A 17,620-nucleotide genomic window follows, 5' to 3' on the forward strand; every position below is an offset into this window, starting at 1 on the left:
GGCTCTACAGAATTAGATCTAGAAGGTTGCTGGGTAGACAAGAAGAGTAAAAATTGGATGCTGCCCAACACCTATGTAACTGCAATGGTCGCGTTGGCCCACAGCCCTACACACATTTGTGCCAAAAAGATAGTTCAGCATCTAGCTACAGTATGGGAGAACACACACAAAGAAAAATGCCAAGAGGCTGGTCCAGAATTGTATCACCTGCCTACAACACAATGTGGGGAAGGGCAACGGTGAATCCAACAGGCATTTTCGGGCCTCCCTATATGCCATTTGAGGTAATCCATTTTGATTTCATAGAGATGGAGAGATGGCAAAACTTGAAGTATGTCCTAGTGGTTATATGTGCATTCAGTAAGTGGGTGGAAGCATATCCATTAAAAGACTGCACCGCGATAAGCACTGCAAAGGTAAAAGTAATGTTAAAAGACTATTTCTCCCGATTTGGTCTGCCCTGTGTCATAAGGTCAGATAATGGCCCACATTTTGTGGGCAGTGATATTACAGATTTGCGCAGGTCTCCAGATTGACAAGAGATTCCATTGTTCTAGACACCCGGTCTTATTGAACGGCACAACGGCATTTTAAAGGCCAAAATAAGCAAAATGTGTGCAGGAAACAAGTTGAGCTGGGTAGATGCATTACCGCTAGCGTTACTGTGCATGCGCACATCTGTGCAGGCAAGAACTGGGCTCTCCCCATATGAGATAGTGATGGGGAGGCCGGCGAATGTTTGGTGTGCACCGCAGCCAAAGCGGCTAAGGGAGCTTGAATATCTTGTGCTCAGTATTTATTGTAATCTGTTAATTCAAAAATTGCGTTTGATTCATCAGCAGGTGCAGGAGGCATTACCAATCAGATACACTGGTCCGGGGCATGCACTGGAACTCAGAGAATGGGTTCTGATCAAGTATTTTGAGAGAGAAACATCACTTGCACCCGGATGGCGTGGACCCTACCAGATACTTTTAACAACGCAGACCGCCATTCGTGTGGACGGAAGGAAAGCGTGGATACACGCAACGCACGCTAAAAAGGTCCCATCACAGTCCGAGAAACTGCCTGATCGAGACGACCAGAAAGAGACAGCAGTCCCAGAAACAAAAGAAACTGTTGCCAGTTCTTTGCCACAAAATCTGTCTGATCCTGAAATAAAACCTGGAACGAAGCCTGAAAAAAATGCTATAAAGGAGGAAGGGCAAAGAGTGCCCCAACGTTGTCCAGCAGAACCTGCATCATTGCTGGCTGACACAAAACGTGTACCACTTTGGCGCCCATCATCTTTCATTGCGCCGCAGCCTGAAACGAAATCTGCATCATCACTTTGGCACCCACCATCATCTGTCATTGCGCCACAGGCTGACTCCGAGCTCGAGTCTGGAAGTGCACCCACACTATTCATTGATCACACGATACCACGAGCAAGGCGGTATAATTTGCGGAACCGGAAGAAGGAGTGATCAAATCTTCATTTCTTTGGATCTTTGTTACCTCTGTTTCCTATTGCAGATGAAGTAGGAACCGGAGGCCTAGAGGAGAGCGGCGTGAGGGTTGTGCAAATCGGACAGCCCAAGAGCGAGGCTCCTCGGTGCTAAAAGAAATCCATGTGCAGATCACCCCTTACGGACAAGAAGGGCTCACATGGTACGAAGGCAATTGATAACTGCTCTGGAGTTCTTTGAGCAATGTGCAGATGCACAGAAATCTTGCCCAACGTATAGCAAATCCAGGCTGCTAAGAACTGGCAGAACAAACTGTTGACATTTACTGAACTTATTGACATTCGAATGAGTGCAGCGAGAAGAGACATTCACGACGAACATTGGTGGAGAAGATGAAAAGCGAGAGAAAAATGCCGGAACCAGTTTTTGCCCCCTCCTGAACCACTGCTGATAATGAGTTAGCTATAGAGACTGGAAGGTTACAGAAAAAACATTGTCGAAAAAATTGCATGCTGATCTTAATGATAGTGATGTGCGTAATGAGTATATTAGCCCCAATAATTACTGTATTGGTATTATGGTACTTGGAAGAAATACACCTCTTAGAAGTACTCTTGCCTGTTGGAAACATTTCCACTACTGAAAGCCCGGTTCATGTAATAACTTACACTCTGTCCCCAATGGAAGAAAGACACAGTGAAGGTTATGGGAAAAACACATTAGTGCTAATAATGAACATGACTCACCCAATATTGAGAAAGAATAATTGTTTGGTATGTGCCTACTTGCCGCAACATGGTGGGAAAGGAATTGGTTGGTATGTGCAGCCGTTGCCATTGAGTACTGCATGTTACGCATCCTTGAGTGCATTATATGATGGGAAATGGAACGAAAGTGAAACTGGTCAATTAGATAGAACAAATATGAATGAATTTGAAGAAATTATTATGAAACCTATAGGTTGTTCTATATTTCACAAAGCACAACTGATCACACCAGTAGTGATGCCACAAGACAGACTATTTGTGCCCTATAAATCATCTGTAATTACGTTCCATATGAACCCAGAAGGAAATAAAGATACAGTGCCCCCCTCCTATACAGTAAATTACAGTCCACACCCTGTCCCCTTTTGCCTGAGAAAAAAGGGTTCCTATTCGGTGGGGACATTCACTAGATGTATGAATATAGCATTCCTTGATAAGGAGGTAGAGCCAGTTTATGTAGGTGATCCTGTTTATTTTATATGTGGAGAAAAAGCGTATCCCTGGTTACCTAGAAACTGGGGAGGTACTTGTTACTTGGGATTTTTGTTCCCAGGGTTATTCCTTTCAAGAACAGCAGACATAGCAAAATTGGCTAGGTCAAGACCACGGCGAAATGAGGAAGGAGGTTTGATCACAGAGGACATAGCAAAATCATTCATACCATTTTGGGGCCAAGCAATAAACTCCTATAATATAAGACAACTGTCAAGAATACTAGAGAAAACAATAAATGGAACAACAGATATATTATACAATATGACATTAGAGGAAAAAGGAATTAGATTGATGACACTCCAAAATAGAATGGCTCTTGTTGTAATCCTGGTTGATCGTGGGGGAGTTTGCAAAATCGTGGGATCAGTGTGTTGCGTATTTGTAAGCGACTCCTCCCCTGCGATTTTCGAAGCGATAAGAAAGTTGCACGTTTTAAACTCTGACCTTCACCCCCCTGAAAGGAGTTGGGAATTAAACATAAGCTCCTGGTTCAGGGAGGTATTACGCTCATGGGGATGGAAAATATTTGCGATCCTAGTAGCAGTGCTAGGAATATTCATGACATGTTGTTGTTGCATACACTGCTTACCCATAATATGTACTGAAATAAGCAAGGAGTGTGTACGGATGGTAGAAAAAAAGAGCACTACTAAATCAAGTACTCACGGTAATGATGAATTAAAGACAGTAAAAGAATTCATGTCAATCAATATTGATGACAATGAGGAGACCAGTAGTGTGCAAGATTCAGAATCAGAATCAGATACTTGGTCAGAAGAGGATGCAATGTACAGATGAGGCGTTTGGCATACGGCCAAAAGGAGGGTTTGTCAGTCCAGAAAAAGTAGACACCCCTCAATCACGAGGCAATGTACTTTGTTGGCCGAAGACCAACTGCCTCATGTGTTTAGTATTAGAAATATATACCCATAAGCTTGACTAAAGTGTGGCCATTTTGAAGTGACTGAAATCGCCATTTTGTTTTCTAACGTTTGCCTTTTGCTTTCTGTTAAAACTGCTTTGCTGAATACTTATTCTGCTCCACTAGTACATTATTGTTCATGTAAAGTGCAAGGCGGTGAGAGACTTGTTGAAACATAACGCAGCAACCCAGACAGAAATGCCCGATCTCCTCCCTCACAAGTCCTTGGAAGTAAGCAGCAAGGCATTTTAATCAGTACACAGGTGCCAGCTAGTCTCGTTAATACAGTAGAAATGTTAGAAGCGAACATTAAATGGCTTGAATTATGCTCTTCTTTGCGGCCCCCCTTTCCTGAGCCCTGTAGAGCCCTGGAGAGCACGTTGACCCCAGTACACGAATAGAAACTAGGAGATAGCAAGGCCTGGAATGTGTCTCTCCCCTGCACGCAGCTTGCTTGCAGAGAACAGAAGCAGTGTGTTCTTATAACAAAGAATTGTGCCATACTTGTCACAATTGTCAATCATCATACCCAATTCAAAGGAAATACATTATGGGCGGTATTGGATGTGTCACCACTGATTGTAAGATGCTTGCTTTGTATATATGTAACTGTTGTACGATTCTCACTCTCTTGCGTCCCCCGGGGTCTGGAAACACACATCGTGGGGCGTGGGACCCAGTTGGCCAACTGAGACTATTTGCTTTGCAATAAACCCTAGCTTCTGGGAATACAACCTCGTGTCTGGCGTATCAGTTAGTGTGTGGTGATTGTGCCTTGTTTACATACACGAGGGTCCCTCAGGGGCCCCTTCAGTTTCACTGGTGCAAGTGGTGCAGTCCAGGGGCAGGAGACAGCACAGGTCGCCGTGGAGGTGCCTGTGTGTAATCCTGTCCCTGATCCTGTGACTGCATCATCCTGCACCAGCAGGGATGCCTCTGTCCAGGCCTGTTCACAGGTAGGGGATGTGTCTACGTCAACTGACCTTCCTCTACCTGCAGACGTGGCAATCCATGACAGGGTTGAGCCTGTCCTAGTCGGTGTCACGTTGCGCACATCCAGGCAGGACAACGCACATCATTTCGAACACCTTTGTGCCCATGTCAACTTGCTAGGACAAGTCATTGGCACAGGGTCCCTTCGTGTGCTGGGCGCTCTTGTGACCCCCTCCTCATCTGCGCACCCTATGCACCAGTCGTTCTCTGTGCCATCTTCCCGCCCATGTCTCAACTGGGCACCCTGTGGACCTGCCCCATCCACCGCGGCTAGGCTGGTGGAGAAGACATCCCTGCCACAGTGTCATGCCTGCGCCATGGGCGCACACATTGGCAATCATCATGTACTATTTGTAATTCATTTATCTTCAGAATACTCTTGGAACAACCCCTATTCACACTTTGGTACTTAATTCCCATTTGCGTGACTTTGGTGCCTTCTTATATAACTCAACTAACTACATGTACCACAATGCACCTTGCTACAGCTATCAATTCCTGGCCATTCCCATTCGTCAGCATTGGAACCACAATCCCCAGAAGCCCTAGGGATCAGTGCTGCTTCCACCATCTCAAGACCAGAGAGGGAGGAGGCAGATTGTTTTCAGGTGGGCTGCTCCAGGTGCTGCCAATTAGCCTGCCTCAGTACAGAGCAGGGCGGTATTTAAGCAGCTGCCTGCATGAGCTCAGTCTCTTGCATCTAGAGTCCTCCCAGCCCCTTTATGCCTTTTGTCTCGAATTTGTATGCTGTTCCTGCTGCTGCATTTTCCTGCTTTTGTTCCAGTGCTCTTTCTGGGCTTCCTGCTTTGAAGCCTACTACACCCTGCTGCCTACAGCCCTAGCCTTTTGGGCTCCCTGTCTCACAGCCCTGCTCCTCTGGGCTTCCTGCCTTGCAGCCTGCTACACCCTGCTGCCTACAGCCCCAGCCGTTTAGGCTCCCTGCCTCCCAGCCCTGCTCCTCTGGGCTTCCTGCCTTGCAGCCTGCTACACCCTGCTGCCTACAGCCCTAGCCTTTTGGGCTCCCTGCCTCCCAGCCCTGCTCCTCTGGGCTTCCTGCCTTGCAGCCTGTTACACTCCGCTGCCTACAGCCATAGCCTACCGGGCTCCCTGCCTCGCTGCTCCTCTGAGCTCGCTCCTTGCTGCTCTGCTCCGCTGGGCTCCCCGCCTTGCAGCCTGCTATTCTCTTCTGCTTTCAGCCCTGACCCTCGGGTCTCTCTGCCTCTACGCCCTGTTCCTTTGGGGTCGCTCCTTGCGGCCCTACTCCTCTGGGCTCTCTGTCTGCCGCCTACTACAGCTCTCAGTCCTGCTCCTCTGGACTCTCTGCCTAGCAGCCTACTACAGTCCTCTGCAATCCACTACAGTTTTTCTGTACCTTGTACCATTTGGTACTGCAGCCCTGCTTCCTTGTTTGCAGCCCCCCTCTTTCCTGGCTGCTGCTCCCTTGCTCTCTTCCTTGTTACAACCCCTTGTTCTTGATCCCTGTCCTTCTCTTCCTTGACTCCTCTGTCCTCTCCTTTAGTTTACCCATTGCTATTGTACTGTTTCTTCCTTCATTCCCTTCTGCTAGATTTATCTTAGACTTCCTTGTCCCTGGTTAATTCTGTTCTTGTCTCTCTTGTGTCTTATGTTGATCCTTTGTACAGAGCTTGACTGTTGGTTTCCGGCAGGCAACCTCTGCCCCTTCCCTTGTCGCGTTTTCTGTTTAACAGACACCCACAGCTGTTGGTCCCAGCCATGAGCAGACAGAGTGGGCCTCTGTAATAGTAATCCGTGCAGAAGGCTGGAGTTTCCACAGGTCCGTGGAACACTCTTTTTCCACATCTGCATACACCCAAGAGGGAATCCAGTTTGTTTGTATCTTTATATTTCCTGCCCCTTTCTGTTCACAACTACAGTTGCCTACTTTTCTTTCTTGATGAGTTTCCTGCTGTGTGTGTACTTATCTGTCACCTTACATCAACACAGCCACCCAAACCCTACCTGCGGGCCCTGTGCCACTCTTGACATAGTGCCATCCTTGACACACAGTCAGGAGTCGGAGGACAAGCATAGGTGGTCACCACAACAACTGGACCTCTGCCAATGGAGGATGTGCAGGCACCTCCGAGCAGGGCACGTGCACGGTGGCACCGGGGGATTCCATCATCCCGGAGGCCCTCGTGGTGGCAGAGGCAAATGGCATTGGTGCGGCTGCAGGCTCGACGTGGGAGGCGTCAGAACTCTGGGCCAACAACATCCCAGGGGCAGGCATCGGCTGACGGGCAGGAGGACCCGGGACTGAGTGTGTCTTCCGTGTGGCAGTGGTTGGGCCAGTGTATAGATGCAGAGTGGCGGCGGGCGGAGAGGGCACGGCTCACGATGGTCAGGGCGGAGAACTCCATGCGCCGGGGATTGAGGCGGGCAGCGTTCATTGAGGGGACTCGGAGGGAGATGGTGGAGTTTGATGCTGCCCTGACCAAAGACATTAACATTAAGAAGTGAGCCATAGGACTAGCCCACTGCCATTGTAAATAGTTCTTTAGGTATAAGTTTCCTTTATGTTTTTTTTTTATTTTGGAGTTATTGAACATTGCTCCACTTTTTGTAAATAGTTGGATTTTTCATGGACCTTGTATTGCTTATTTTTTTTGGGATCATGGACCCTTGTGGACCTTTCTTGTAAATAGTTGTATTTTTCATGAACGCATATTCCGAGGGCTGCGCGAGGAGTTTTACACGCGATTGGGCAGGCGCGAGTGTGGTACGCGTATTCCGGGGGTGCGTCTGGAGTTTTACATGCGGTTGGGCTGGCGCAAGCGGGGTATGCGTTTTCCGGGGGTGCGCATGGAGTTTTACACGCGATTGGGCTGGAGCGAGCAGGTACGCTTATTCCAGGGGTGTGCGAGGAACGTGTATCCCCACTCGCGCACCCCTCAGAATATGCGTACCCGTATTCCGAGGAGTGCGTGTGGAGTTTTACACGCAATTTGGCTGGCGTGAGCAGAGTATGCAAGCGTTTTAGCGCAATTTTGTTGTTGGGGGGGTGTATGCTGGTCCACTGGCCTTTGCGCCATATTGTGGATTTGTGCGGCTGCTTTTGCCATAAGGGTCGGTGTTAGGGACGTAACTAGCGCTGCTGGATGGTCGCTGCGCCACCACTGGATATGGATGGGGAAATCCATGAATACGCGGTGTGTGGAAATGGGATTTAGCGCACGTGGCTGGCGCACGCTCCCTCTCTGCACCAGCCATGTGCACTACTTCTGCGCTGAAAGCTATGAATTACACCCTTAATGTATGAACGTGGCCTGTTGCAGACGGCCACGCAATAGCAACTTGGTAATAGTTTAGCTATTTTTCACTACACTTTTGTGTCAGTGAATTCTTGGATTCTAAACTTTATTTTGTCAATCAGTTTTCTACAATAAATGTAGTGGTCACACATTTTCTTTCTTCTCAAATACGTTACTGGCTTATTGAAGGAAACTGCCAAATGGCTACAGTTTTATTAGTGGTACTATTATATCTTTGTAGGCAATGTGTACTTTTTGATTTTGCATTCTACTAATAATTAAACTAGTGTGTGATCTAGAATTCCATGATACGTCTAAGAAAATATTATTTAAGTGTCAAAGTTTCTTTCAAAGTGTTTGATATTGATTAGACACCGTAACTGTTTAGGTCTAAAACATTTTCATACAATGTTCCATATAAAGTACTAATAACATTTTAAAGTTGTTCTCGGAATGATTGTTTGTATGTTTACTACGTGTATGTTGTGTAGAACAGTGGCTACAGTAGTCATTAGGGAAGCCACACTAATATTGATGCAAATAATACCAGTTTCTATACACCAGCACTAAAACTGATAACAAATAGTGAAAATAATAGTAATAGAAGTTAGAGTTTCTTGGTATGTGAATAAAAAAAACAATGGGAGATAAGTACTTTTACGTTAAAAAAAAGTAACTATCACTTTTATAATTTTAAAGAAAATATTATTTTGACCTTACTAAAATTGAAACTTCTGGAGTAAGGAGTGCACATAAGTATACTCAATATGTAAACAATCAGGTAGTATTCTTTTACTCTCGGACATTTGATGTAGCAAATGTTTTACTTCATTAATTTATAAACCATTTTCAAAGATGCTCTACACTAACAGTTCGATTGTCAAATTATTGATAATACGCCACATTAAAAAACAAGATACATTTTTATGGGAAGGATTTTTTTTTTAACCATCCAGTGAGTTGATTATTCTTCCACTGGCCAAATTATTATATCACACAATATTAGTTGGTTGAGTACAAGAAAAATACATTTCTTTGTTTCTGTGCTGATAATGGGCAAAAAACAATGCTAAATGTGTTTTTATATCGGTTACATATTATGTGTCAATATTGCTCCTTTTTTATGTTTGTTTTCTTTTCTAGACAAGAAATCAAGTGTCAGTCGACATGTTACTTTGTGAGAAGGCCGAGTTGTGAACTCCTTGAGATGAGATGTTTTATCTAATATGGTTGACATGATGCATGTCTACCAGAAATGTTGGATACTACTTAGATTTGCAAGGAAAACCCCCATCATGTGTACTTTAGGAACACATTTTTGCAAAAGATATGATATTATCTGATAATTAAGGCTAATAGGAATAAGGCCCCCAATATTGTTTGGAATATAGAGGATATTGTTATAGATGTTTTAGAAAATACACTCTTTTGGGGGTCCCAATCCATGACTCATTGTGCGCCACTTTTCTAGCCAGTGTTGTGATTATAAAATCTCAAAGGAAATGTAACACAACCAAGGCTACTGTTGCCAACAGTGGTGGTTATTCCATTGAGGGGCTATTACAGATGTATAAAGCCAGCATTGTCCCTTGTGCCCTATAGGGGTTGGAGGCTTTTTGGGAAAAAGAAACTAGATAGATACAAATCTTAGAGGGCAAACTTTGGAGAGCAGCTTTGGATTTATCTAAATCTGTTGATGTTGAGGATATTTGTAACGAAATGGAACCGACCACTTTGCTTACATGATGGAAAATCTCCTGAAGAAATAGAACATCCCTTAATTGCACTGAATCTTTGAGTAATTAATCTGCAGCTGGTGTTCTGAGAGATTGGCTGAAGAACATTAGGTCCTTTCGTAAAGAGATAAAGCACGTTTGGGAGCATTGGCTAACATCCCATATGAGGTGAAAACTTGCTGGTTATGTGGTATGGAAGTGGAAACTATTTGCCATTCATTTCCTAACTGCTTGCTGAAAGTTATTATCTAGGTTTAGAAAAGGCTATGAACAAATTGTCGGCCATTTGAATAATATAGAAACGGAACAATTTGGGGCCTTTTTGTACACAGGAAATATGTATATCCTTAATTGAGCAGTGTATTATATAAATACGGCTTGAATTGGTCAAAATAAATTTTACTTAGGTCAATTCAAAATGCTTTATGTATTTTTAAATTACAGGAAATTGCGCTAGTGTTTCTTTTTAATGGTGTTAAACCAATATGCTATTTAGAAGCTGTATGAAATGGTTGATATTTTCTATGTATATTTTTTATGCAAATGGTTTGTATTTGTTTAACCAAACGCCTAATAAAATACTAAAAATAAAAAAGATATTACTTGTGATAGCAGAACGATTTTTTTTTTTTAGAATTGCAGGTAGTAGGGGCTATAGGATAACAAAACTGTTGGAATTCAGTGGGAAACCCTTAGTTGAAACACTGTTAAATTGACACAAGATTGACGCAAACAATCTGATGATACAAAATTCTGTGAAAAAATCTTTAGTTGAAGTGGTGTTAAGGTGCTGCTTAAATGCAACAAAACCCCTAAAATTCGGCAGAGCCCCTAAAATGACAACAGTGCCATAGACAGATCAGAACGGAACTTGCATTAGAATTTGCACTTACTGACTTATACAATATTATGTTAAAAGGAAGATTTGTCTTGTGCATATGTCTGGAGAGAGAGGAAATCTGGAATCACGCCTTCAATCTAGACCTTTCTCGCCAAACACTCGGGTAGTTTTGTGACAATAAAGCCTCGGCCACCAGGTCGTAAAGTTACATTCAGTGGTTTTAGGCCATTCACGTTTAAGCCAAGGTCAACATGCACGATTGAAGCCATCAGCTCTGCAAAGAAGCCCTCACAAACAAGGAACAGCAAATGTAAGAAATTTAATTTCACGGTCTAGATAAGGACTAAGGATGAGGACTGTGCTCAAAAGGGTGGAAAGTAAAATACCAGTCTAGCTTTGTAGATGTGTAAGATCCAATATGAACAATGCTGCTTAGCTTGTGCTAGATAACCATTTTCTAAAATAGTCAAGGTGATGCCATGTATAGATGAAGGATCGCTCAGGGCCAACACGTTTCTCTTGGAAGCAAGACAACGCAGCGCAACACAGGTTCGAATCCTGATCCCACACTTAGAAACCACTTACTGTTATCAAGCGTGTTATAAAAGAATAATTATAATTATTGTGAGGGCAGCCAGTATTGGTGGTATGTAAACTTGCGCTTGAGGGTCTATATTGGTGATCTTAGTGGGCATCGATCCAGCGGAGGAAAGAATGGGTTAGTGTGTTGGAGAGCCAAGGCGATGAAGAATTTAACAGGTGGAAGGTAGTGATCTGAAGGGTAAACAGCAAGAATGGGGGGGTAAAAGGAAAGAAGAGTTCAACATATCTAGAGATGGGAGTGAAGAAAAAAACAGACCCATGGAGTACAAGCACTAAACAAGGAGAGCATGGGGAAGAAAGGGTCACACCAATGCAGATGAACATTAGACAATGGGGAACAAAGCATTTGACCTGTTTGTCTGTGAGAGCATCTGGTTGAGGGTGCAAGTCAGAATCACATCTGCATGGAAGAAGGGAAACGGAGGACACGTGGTGAGCCCAAGAAAATCAGAAATACAGAACGGTTGAACAAACACATCCAATGCATGCTGAGGGAGTGCTTGCTCGGACAAATCTCATCGGGCAAGCGGTGGGAAAGGGCATCAGGTTAATGGGGGACTGAAACCACATCAGACACATAAGGAGCGAGAAAAGTGACTTCTGCAACTTGTGAGCAGGAGAGCACAACTTGCACAAGTAGAGAGAGGGCATGGGACACGCAAGGAGGTTGAGAAACACAGGATGTACAAGGAAGGTGAGAGTATTGAACGAGTGCAGAGGGAGAGGTCACAGAACAGATGGAAATTCAGAAGAAATAAGGTACATAGGGAGGGGAGCATGAAATTGCTACATGACTTGCCAACTTGCCAATTAGGAGTGTTGGCAGCATTTTAGCTTTGGAGCAACTCCATCACAGGAGAAGAAGCCTAAGCCAATGAAGATACTCAGAATAATATATATATATATATATATATATTGTGGCATAGGAACATGTAGCTTCTGGGCTCCTAATGTCAACAAGCTGCATCCAATGTGCCTTCAAACAAATGTAAACCAGTTGCCTACAATGCCAACATCTGTGTATAGGAAAGTGTTTGTGTGTCACATAAGAGGGTGTTAGACTTTACATTTCACTACCAAACTACGGTCACCAAGCATGCTCATGGTTAGGTGACAGAAGTCTGAAAATTAAGAGAGAAAAAACATCAGAGCGCAGATTTTATATTTGTAATTTTATATCTTCCTACCAAACTTACAGGCACTGAATTACTTGATAAATAGTTCTTTAGACTCAGTGTAAAACAGACCTTGCAGGTGATTACAGTTTTGGGTTCACTATAAATACAGCTAAATTTGCATTGTATATTAAAAAATGTAAATTCCACCAAAACAAGTTGTTTCCATAATTTAGGCCAGTTAGCTACGAAGCTAAATTGGACAGAAAGGTGAAGGTCAACTTGCTGATTATTACAAAAGCATCCTATGAGTGGGCTCCTGAATCACAAGATCCACCTCCTAGACGTTCTGGTTGTAGTCTAAACATTCACTTGTCGACACCGACTCTGGCTTTTAGGCATTCAAGTAAAAAAAGAAAAAAGATTTTCCTGAAAAACAAAATTCCTATTAATATTACAAGTTGTTGCTGATACATTTGGATGAGCCATACACATCAAATGTAAGACTTTAGGATTCCCTAATTGTACATAAGCTGCTGCAGCCAATGTCAGATAGTGTAGAGCTTTTCTAGAATTGAGAGATACAGAAGAGAGCTGGCTGTGTAGTTCGTTATACAGTGCAGAGTGCATTGTTCATAGATGGCATACAGAATCTTCTGCTTTCCAAATGTCCTCCTATGAGCCATGATTTAAAGGATCCTGCTATCCCATCATGCAATGTTTGAGGAAAGCATGGAACAGTGACGTTCCAGTAATCAGATGATATCTAACCAGGACAGAGCACATTTAAATAAACTGTGTTGTGAGATAAATTAAAAGCAGTCGTCTTGCATGCTTAATTAGCAAATTCAGTCTTCTAATTTTAGACAGAAGGGCAGGGGGTGCCAACACATGAGAAAGCATACTTTTGGGCGTGTCTATTGCGAGTAACTTCCATCACTGTTACATTGGGGCACGTGTAGTTCTGCCACGAAAATGTAGACTGCCAACATTAAAGGCCAGAGATGCAGTTGTCAAGAAACAATAACTCACCAGACCAGTTAACGGACTAAAAAACCAATAACATGAAAAAAAAAGAAAGACATCAACATTAACAAACTATCCAACACAAGATAGGAAAGGCGTTGTGGAAACAAGGGTAATGGTGGAGAACAAGTAGGGTAGATGATTTTCGAGAGGGTATATTAAAACGACCTGGTGCTCCCGATGTCTGAGACAATTCAGTGCCGCCATGCCTTTCTTAGAGTCAACTGGTAAAACTCTGAAGGTCCTCTGTGGATTCCCCTGATCAGACTTGATCACCTCAAATGGACATGTTTTAACATAATCTGTAGGCCTCAAACACAGAACTGCACACATCAGAATTATACTTGGTGGGAGATGACAGATTCAAATAAACAGGGTAGTACAAGGCTGATCTAGTTGTGCTAACCCATCCTTGCCAGAAGCTCTGTCACAAAGGATGTCCTCCAAGCACATCACGTCACCTGACTTCCACCGATCAGATTAGAAAAGACTAGCAAGGCTATAAATAATATTTAATGAAGCAAGGGGGAGGAGCTGGGCGAGGAGGAGAGGGATTTCTGAGTATTGTCGCTGAGTGCCTGATCGCTGCTCGCTTTTATGTCTTCCTCTGGAGTCTCTGAAAATGCCTCCCCCCAGTCGCTGAGGTTGTCACTGTCCTGTTGGAAGAGGTTGTCCAGGGTGTGTTTCCGCTTGATGTGCCTGCGAAGTGTATTGCGTTCGGTGAATCGCAGGTGGCAGAGTTCGCACTGGAATGGCTTTTCACCAGTGTGCACTCTCTGGTGCCGATGCAGCTCCCCAGACTCGCGGAAGCCCTTCTGGCAGATGAGGCAGAGAAAGGGACGTTCACCTGTGTGAATGTGCTTGTGCCGCTGCAGGTGAGAGGAACGCTTGAAGGTCTTTCCACATGCTTTGCACTCAAAGGGCTTGTGCTCTGAGTGTGTGATGCTGTGGCGCTCTAGGTCTGACAGGTACAAGAATGTCCTATAGCATACGAGGCAGTAATGGAGCTTTTTAGGGGCTGGTGGTTTCTCGTCCACAGTCGCAGCATGCTCCTCTTTTGGCTTGTTCTCCATCTCTCTCTTCATCAGAGTGTAGGGAACACCCTGATCATCAATCAAAAGAAATCGACTCTCAGGTGTGGGCTTCTGGTCGCTGCTTTTATCCGCTTCATTTGAGAGGGCATTCCCCCCAATTCCAAGGACCGAAGAGTTTACTGAGGCCACACTGCTATTGGGTACTTCCTCTGCACTACTAGAGGGCTCAGGCTCAGACTGGGTATTCTCAGAGGAATGTTTTAAGCTTGGACTAACTTTGGCGCGGTATGGTCCTCTCGGCTTCGGGCTTGCCTGAGGAACTGTACTCTGCCCAGAAGTCATCACTCCCGTGTGGCCAGGGTCTCCCTTCAATCCCAGAATGGATTCCCTGGTGTGATGGTTGTGCATTGGCCCTTGTGTGTTTTCCTGTATGGATTCAGGTACTGGAGTCTTCACAGTCAACAGAGAATTTAGCATGGGGCTGAACACAGCCTTAGATTTGGAAACAGGTTGCTTTTTAAACTTGCAAAACTCTAGTGCTGGCACAATTGCTGCAGAGGGCTCTTCGCTGTCTTTCCTCCAACCTTGGTAGGCTTTGCTTCCATGGTTGCGATAGCCTGGGAAACTGCAGGGCCCTTTGGAATCATTTTGGTAAGAGGTCCACTTTGGGACAAGAGGATAGCTTGTGCTACCTAGTAGCTTCCAGATTGCTTTTTTCTTTGGCTGTAGAGCAGGACTATCGCCACTACCAAATTCATCGTACTTACTGGGGGGTTCAACCTTCACAGACTTTGCTGGTCCGGTGACAGCGACGTCTGCTCCATCCAAAGATTTGGGTACAGGATTGCAATCTGGAAGCTCCTCCATCTTCGGGTTGGAGTGTATAGAAGGGAGTGGCCTGCCCCATTCTTGGCTATCCCACAACGGCTCGGTTTTCCAAGGCTGGCGGGACCCTTTGTCGTGGCTGGCTGGTTCCATCTGTGAGCTCTTGTGACAGCAGTATATTTAAATTCATTTACAGGTCCATAACTTTAAATGAAGAGAGAAACCAATTAGTAAATCAAACCAAATATTCATGTTAAGTCAGTAAAAAGGTGCCATGGAAAAGATTCTCATATGAAATGAGATAATACAAAATATATTTCATCAAGCTGTTCAATGGCCTGGCAATATAATAATTTGAGCAAAAATGTTGATCGTGCCTGCACAAAGAACACAGAAAAGGAAATCACTGCAAATCTAAAGATGCGATGTACAACATGCAAGAGTGATACTAATTGTATAGTGATCTGTGCATTCGCTGCGGTCCCTCAAAGCCTGGGAAGTGTCACTGGGTGTACTACTGGACCAATCTGGAGACTTCAACACCTTCCATCAAAGGATGCTTTTGAACATTCTCATTTCTTGAATGAGCATCATAGACACTGCCCTACAACAGGGATTTCCCGCATATTAGAAGGGTCCTCGTAAACAGTGAGATTTGATAAAAATGTTAGCATTCAGACAATCCACCATCCTCTTTTGTCTGCATGTTGAACAAATAGGCAATACACATGCACACACTCACCAGTAGCACCTGGATCAAACAAAGCCTTCTGTACATCAAGCGCTGCCTCTATGGCAAAAACAAACCTAAAAAAGCCAGAGGCCTAATTCTCCATTTATTTTCATGCAATAGAATGTGATATGCTAGTGCACCAACTTGACTTACAGGGATAAACGTTCTGCCCAATTCAGGCAGTGCATGTGAAGGCGTGTATCATAGTTGCCCACATTGATTTGCCCTCCCCCTTGAGTGTAATAAAACCAACCAGTGTGCTAAAGGGGACATTTCAGTACTTTTCAAAGTGCACTCCAAACTAACAGACTGGATGTGCGTTCAAATGGACAGAACACATAGAATTGGAGCAATGCATGAGAAGATAATGTAAACCATTTCATGATTTCTTTTTGTGGAACAGCAATGCCATGAGCCATTGCTGCCCCCACGTATGTTTCTCTCACTCAAACAGGGACAGAAATATTGATTTTCTGGATTTGTGTGGTTTTCACAATGTTTGTACACTTAAGGCCTGTCACTGTGAAATTCTCTGGGTGCTGGGTGCCACCATACATTAGCGTCAGGGTCATATTCACAATGCTAATGTATGCAAGGGTGCTGGGTAAATGCATCATTTACGCTGGCGCACCGACCTGCAAAATGCTCAGGCCTCGTTTTTTAATAAGAGGACCGGCACACTCCTCAAAATCATAAAAGTATAAAGGGAACATGCTCTGCATCACTTTTATATCGTCTGGCACATAGTTACTAATCATAAATGGGACCGTTTTCAACAGCAACCTAAGATATTGACAGGAAATTATATTTGGAGTGAACTACCAGGTCACTATAGAGAGGAAGAATTCCTTCTTGAGTAAAGAATTGAACCTAAATACACAGGGCAATGTGGTGGTTTGATTTTGATTTACTTGTACCGCGCGGCCGAACAGAATTAACTGCATCTGAGTGCCGATCGCATTTAACCGTCAGTCAACCTTACCAAAGAAGCATCCACGATAGCCTTTATTGAAACGGAGAGCCATAGCCATGATAGAACAAATGGGTCTTCAGTGCTTTCCGGAACTGTGACAACTCATTCAAGTTCCTTATGCGGCCAGGAATGGAATTCCAGAGTTTTGGTCCACATACTGAAAAGCGTCTGTCCCTTCTCGTGGTTCAGCATGAAGGTGGAATGACAAGTAGCAGCTTGTCTGAAGAAGAAAGACTTTGGGTTGGTTTATACCATGTTAGATTATCTACTAAATAGGTGGGAGCGAGGCCATGTAGGCATTTGTGAACCATGCACAGAATATTAAAGTCGATTCTCTGTTTAACCGGGAGCCAGTGCAGAGATATATGTGACTCAAAGATGGGATTGGCTTTTGGGACGTGGGTGGTGTGAAATGCCTGCTCTCCTGCCTTTTGTAAGGGAATTTCTTTCCTCCCACTGGTGATAGAATTGAAGTAGATGCCCTTCTGCTGGGAGCCTTCGGTCTAAATTTGTTCACACGTAGACTGCAACATCATTTGGAACAGGTAGTCCTTGTGGCAGCAAAGATGGATGTCCAGCGCCGACAGGTGCTCGCAGTCCACACCTAAGCTGAAGGAACTAGCAGTGTGCCAGAAAGGCGAGTACGCCATCTAAACTATCATCCAAAAAACGGTTTGGTTTTCCACAATTCCTCACAAATTAGAGACAAATAAGCAGCCAATTGCAAACTCTGGCCAATTTCAAGTATCCAAGAAGCCAGTAATCTGGAGGGAAAACCAGGCAGCTTATTTTTTAAAGTCCAAAAGTGAAACAAACTATCCACAGAAAACCACCCTA

The 17,620-nt window shown here is 44.2% G+C and overlaps 1 protein-coding gene across 1 annotated transcript in view; it reads right to left on the bottom strand.

The window, feature by feature from the left end:
* Positions 1-12,222: 12,222 nt before the first annotated feature.
* Positions 12,223-17,620, bottom strand: part of LOC138453672 (adult enhancer factor 1-like) — a 44,661-nt gene continuing 39,263 nt past the window's right edge. Inside the window, exon 2 of the mRNA XM_069606723.1 lies at positions 12,223-15,281. Coding sequence (XP_069462824.1) covers positions 13,731-15,230 — 1,500 coding nt within the window. The 5' untranslated portion in view covers positions 15,231-15,281 and the 3' untranslated portion in view covers positions 12,223-13,730. The remainder of the gene's footprint in view (positions 15,282-17,620) is intronic.

The sequence above is a fragment of the Ambystoma mexicanum genome, chromosome 1p (genome assembly GCF_040938575.1).
Source record: "Ambystoma mexicanum isolate Mex_15411 chromosome 1p, UKY_AmexF1_1, whole genome shotgun sequence".
NCBI classification, from domain to species: domain Eukaryota; kingdom Metazoa; phylum Chordata; class Amphibia; order Caudata; family Ambystomatidae; genus Ambystoma; species Ambystoma mexicanum.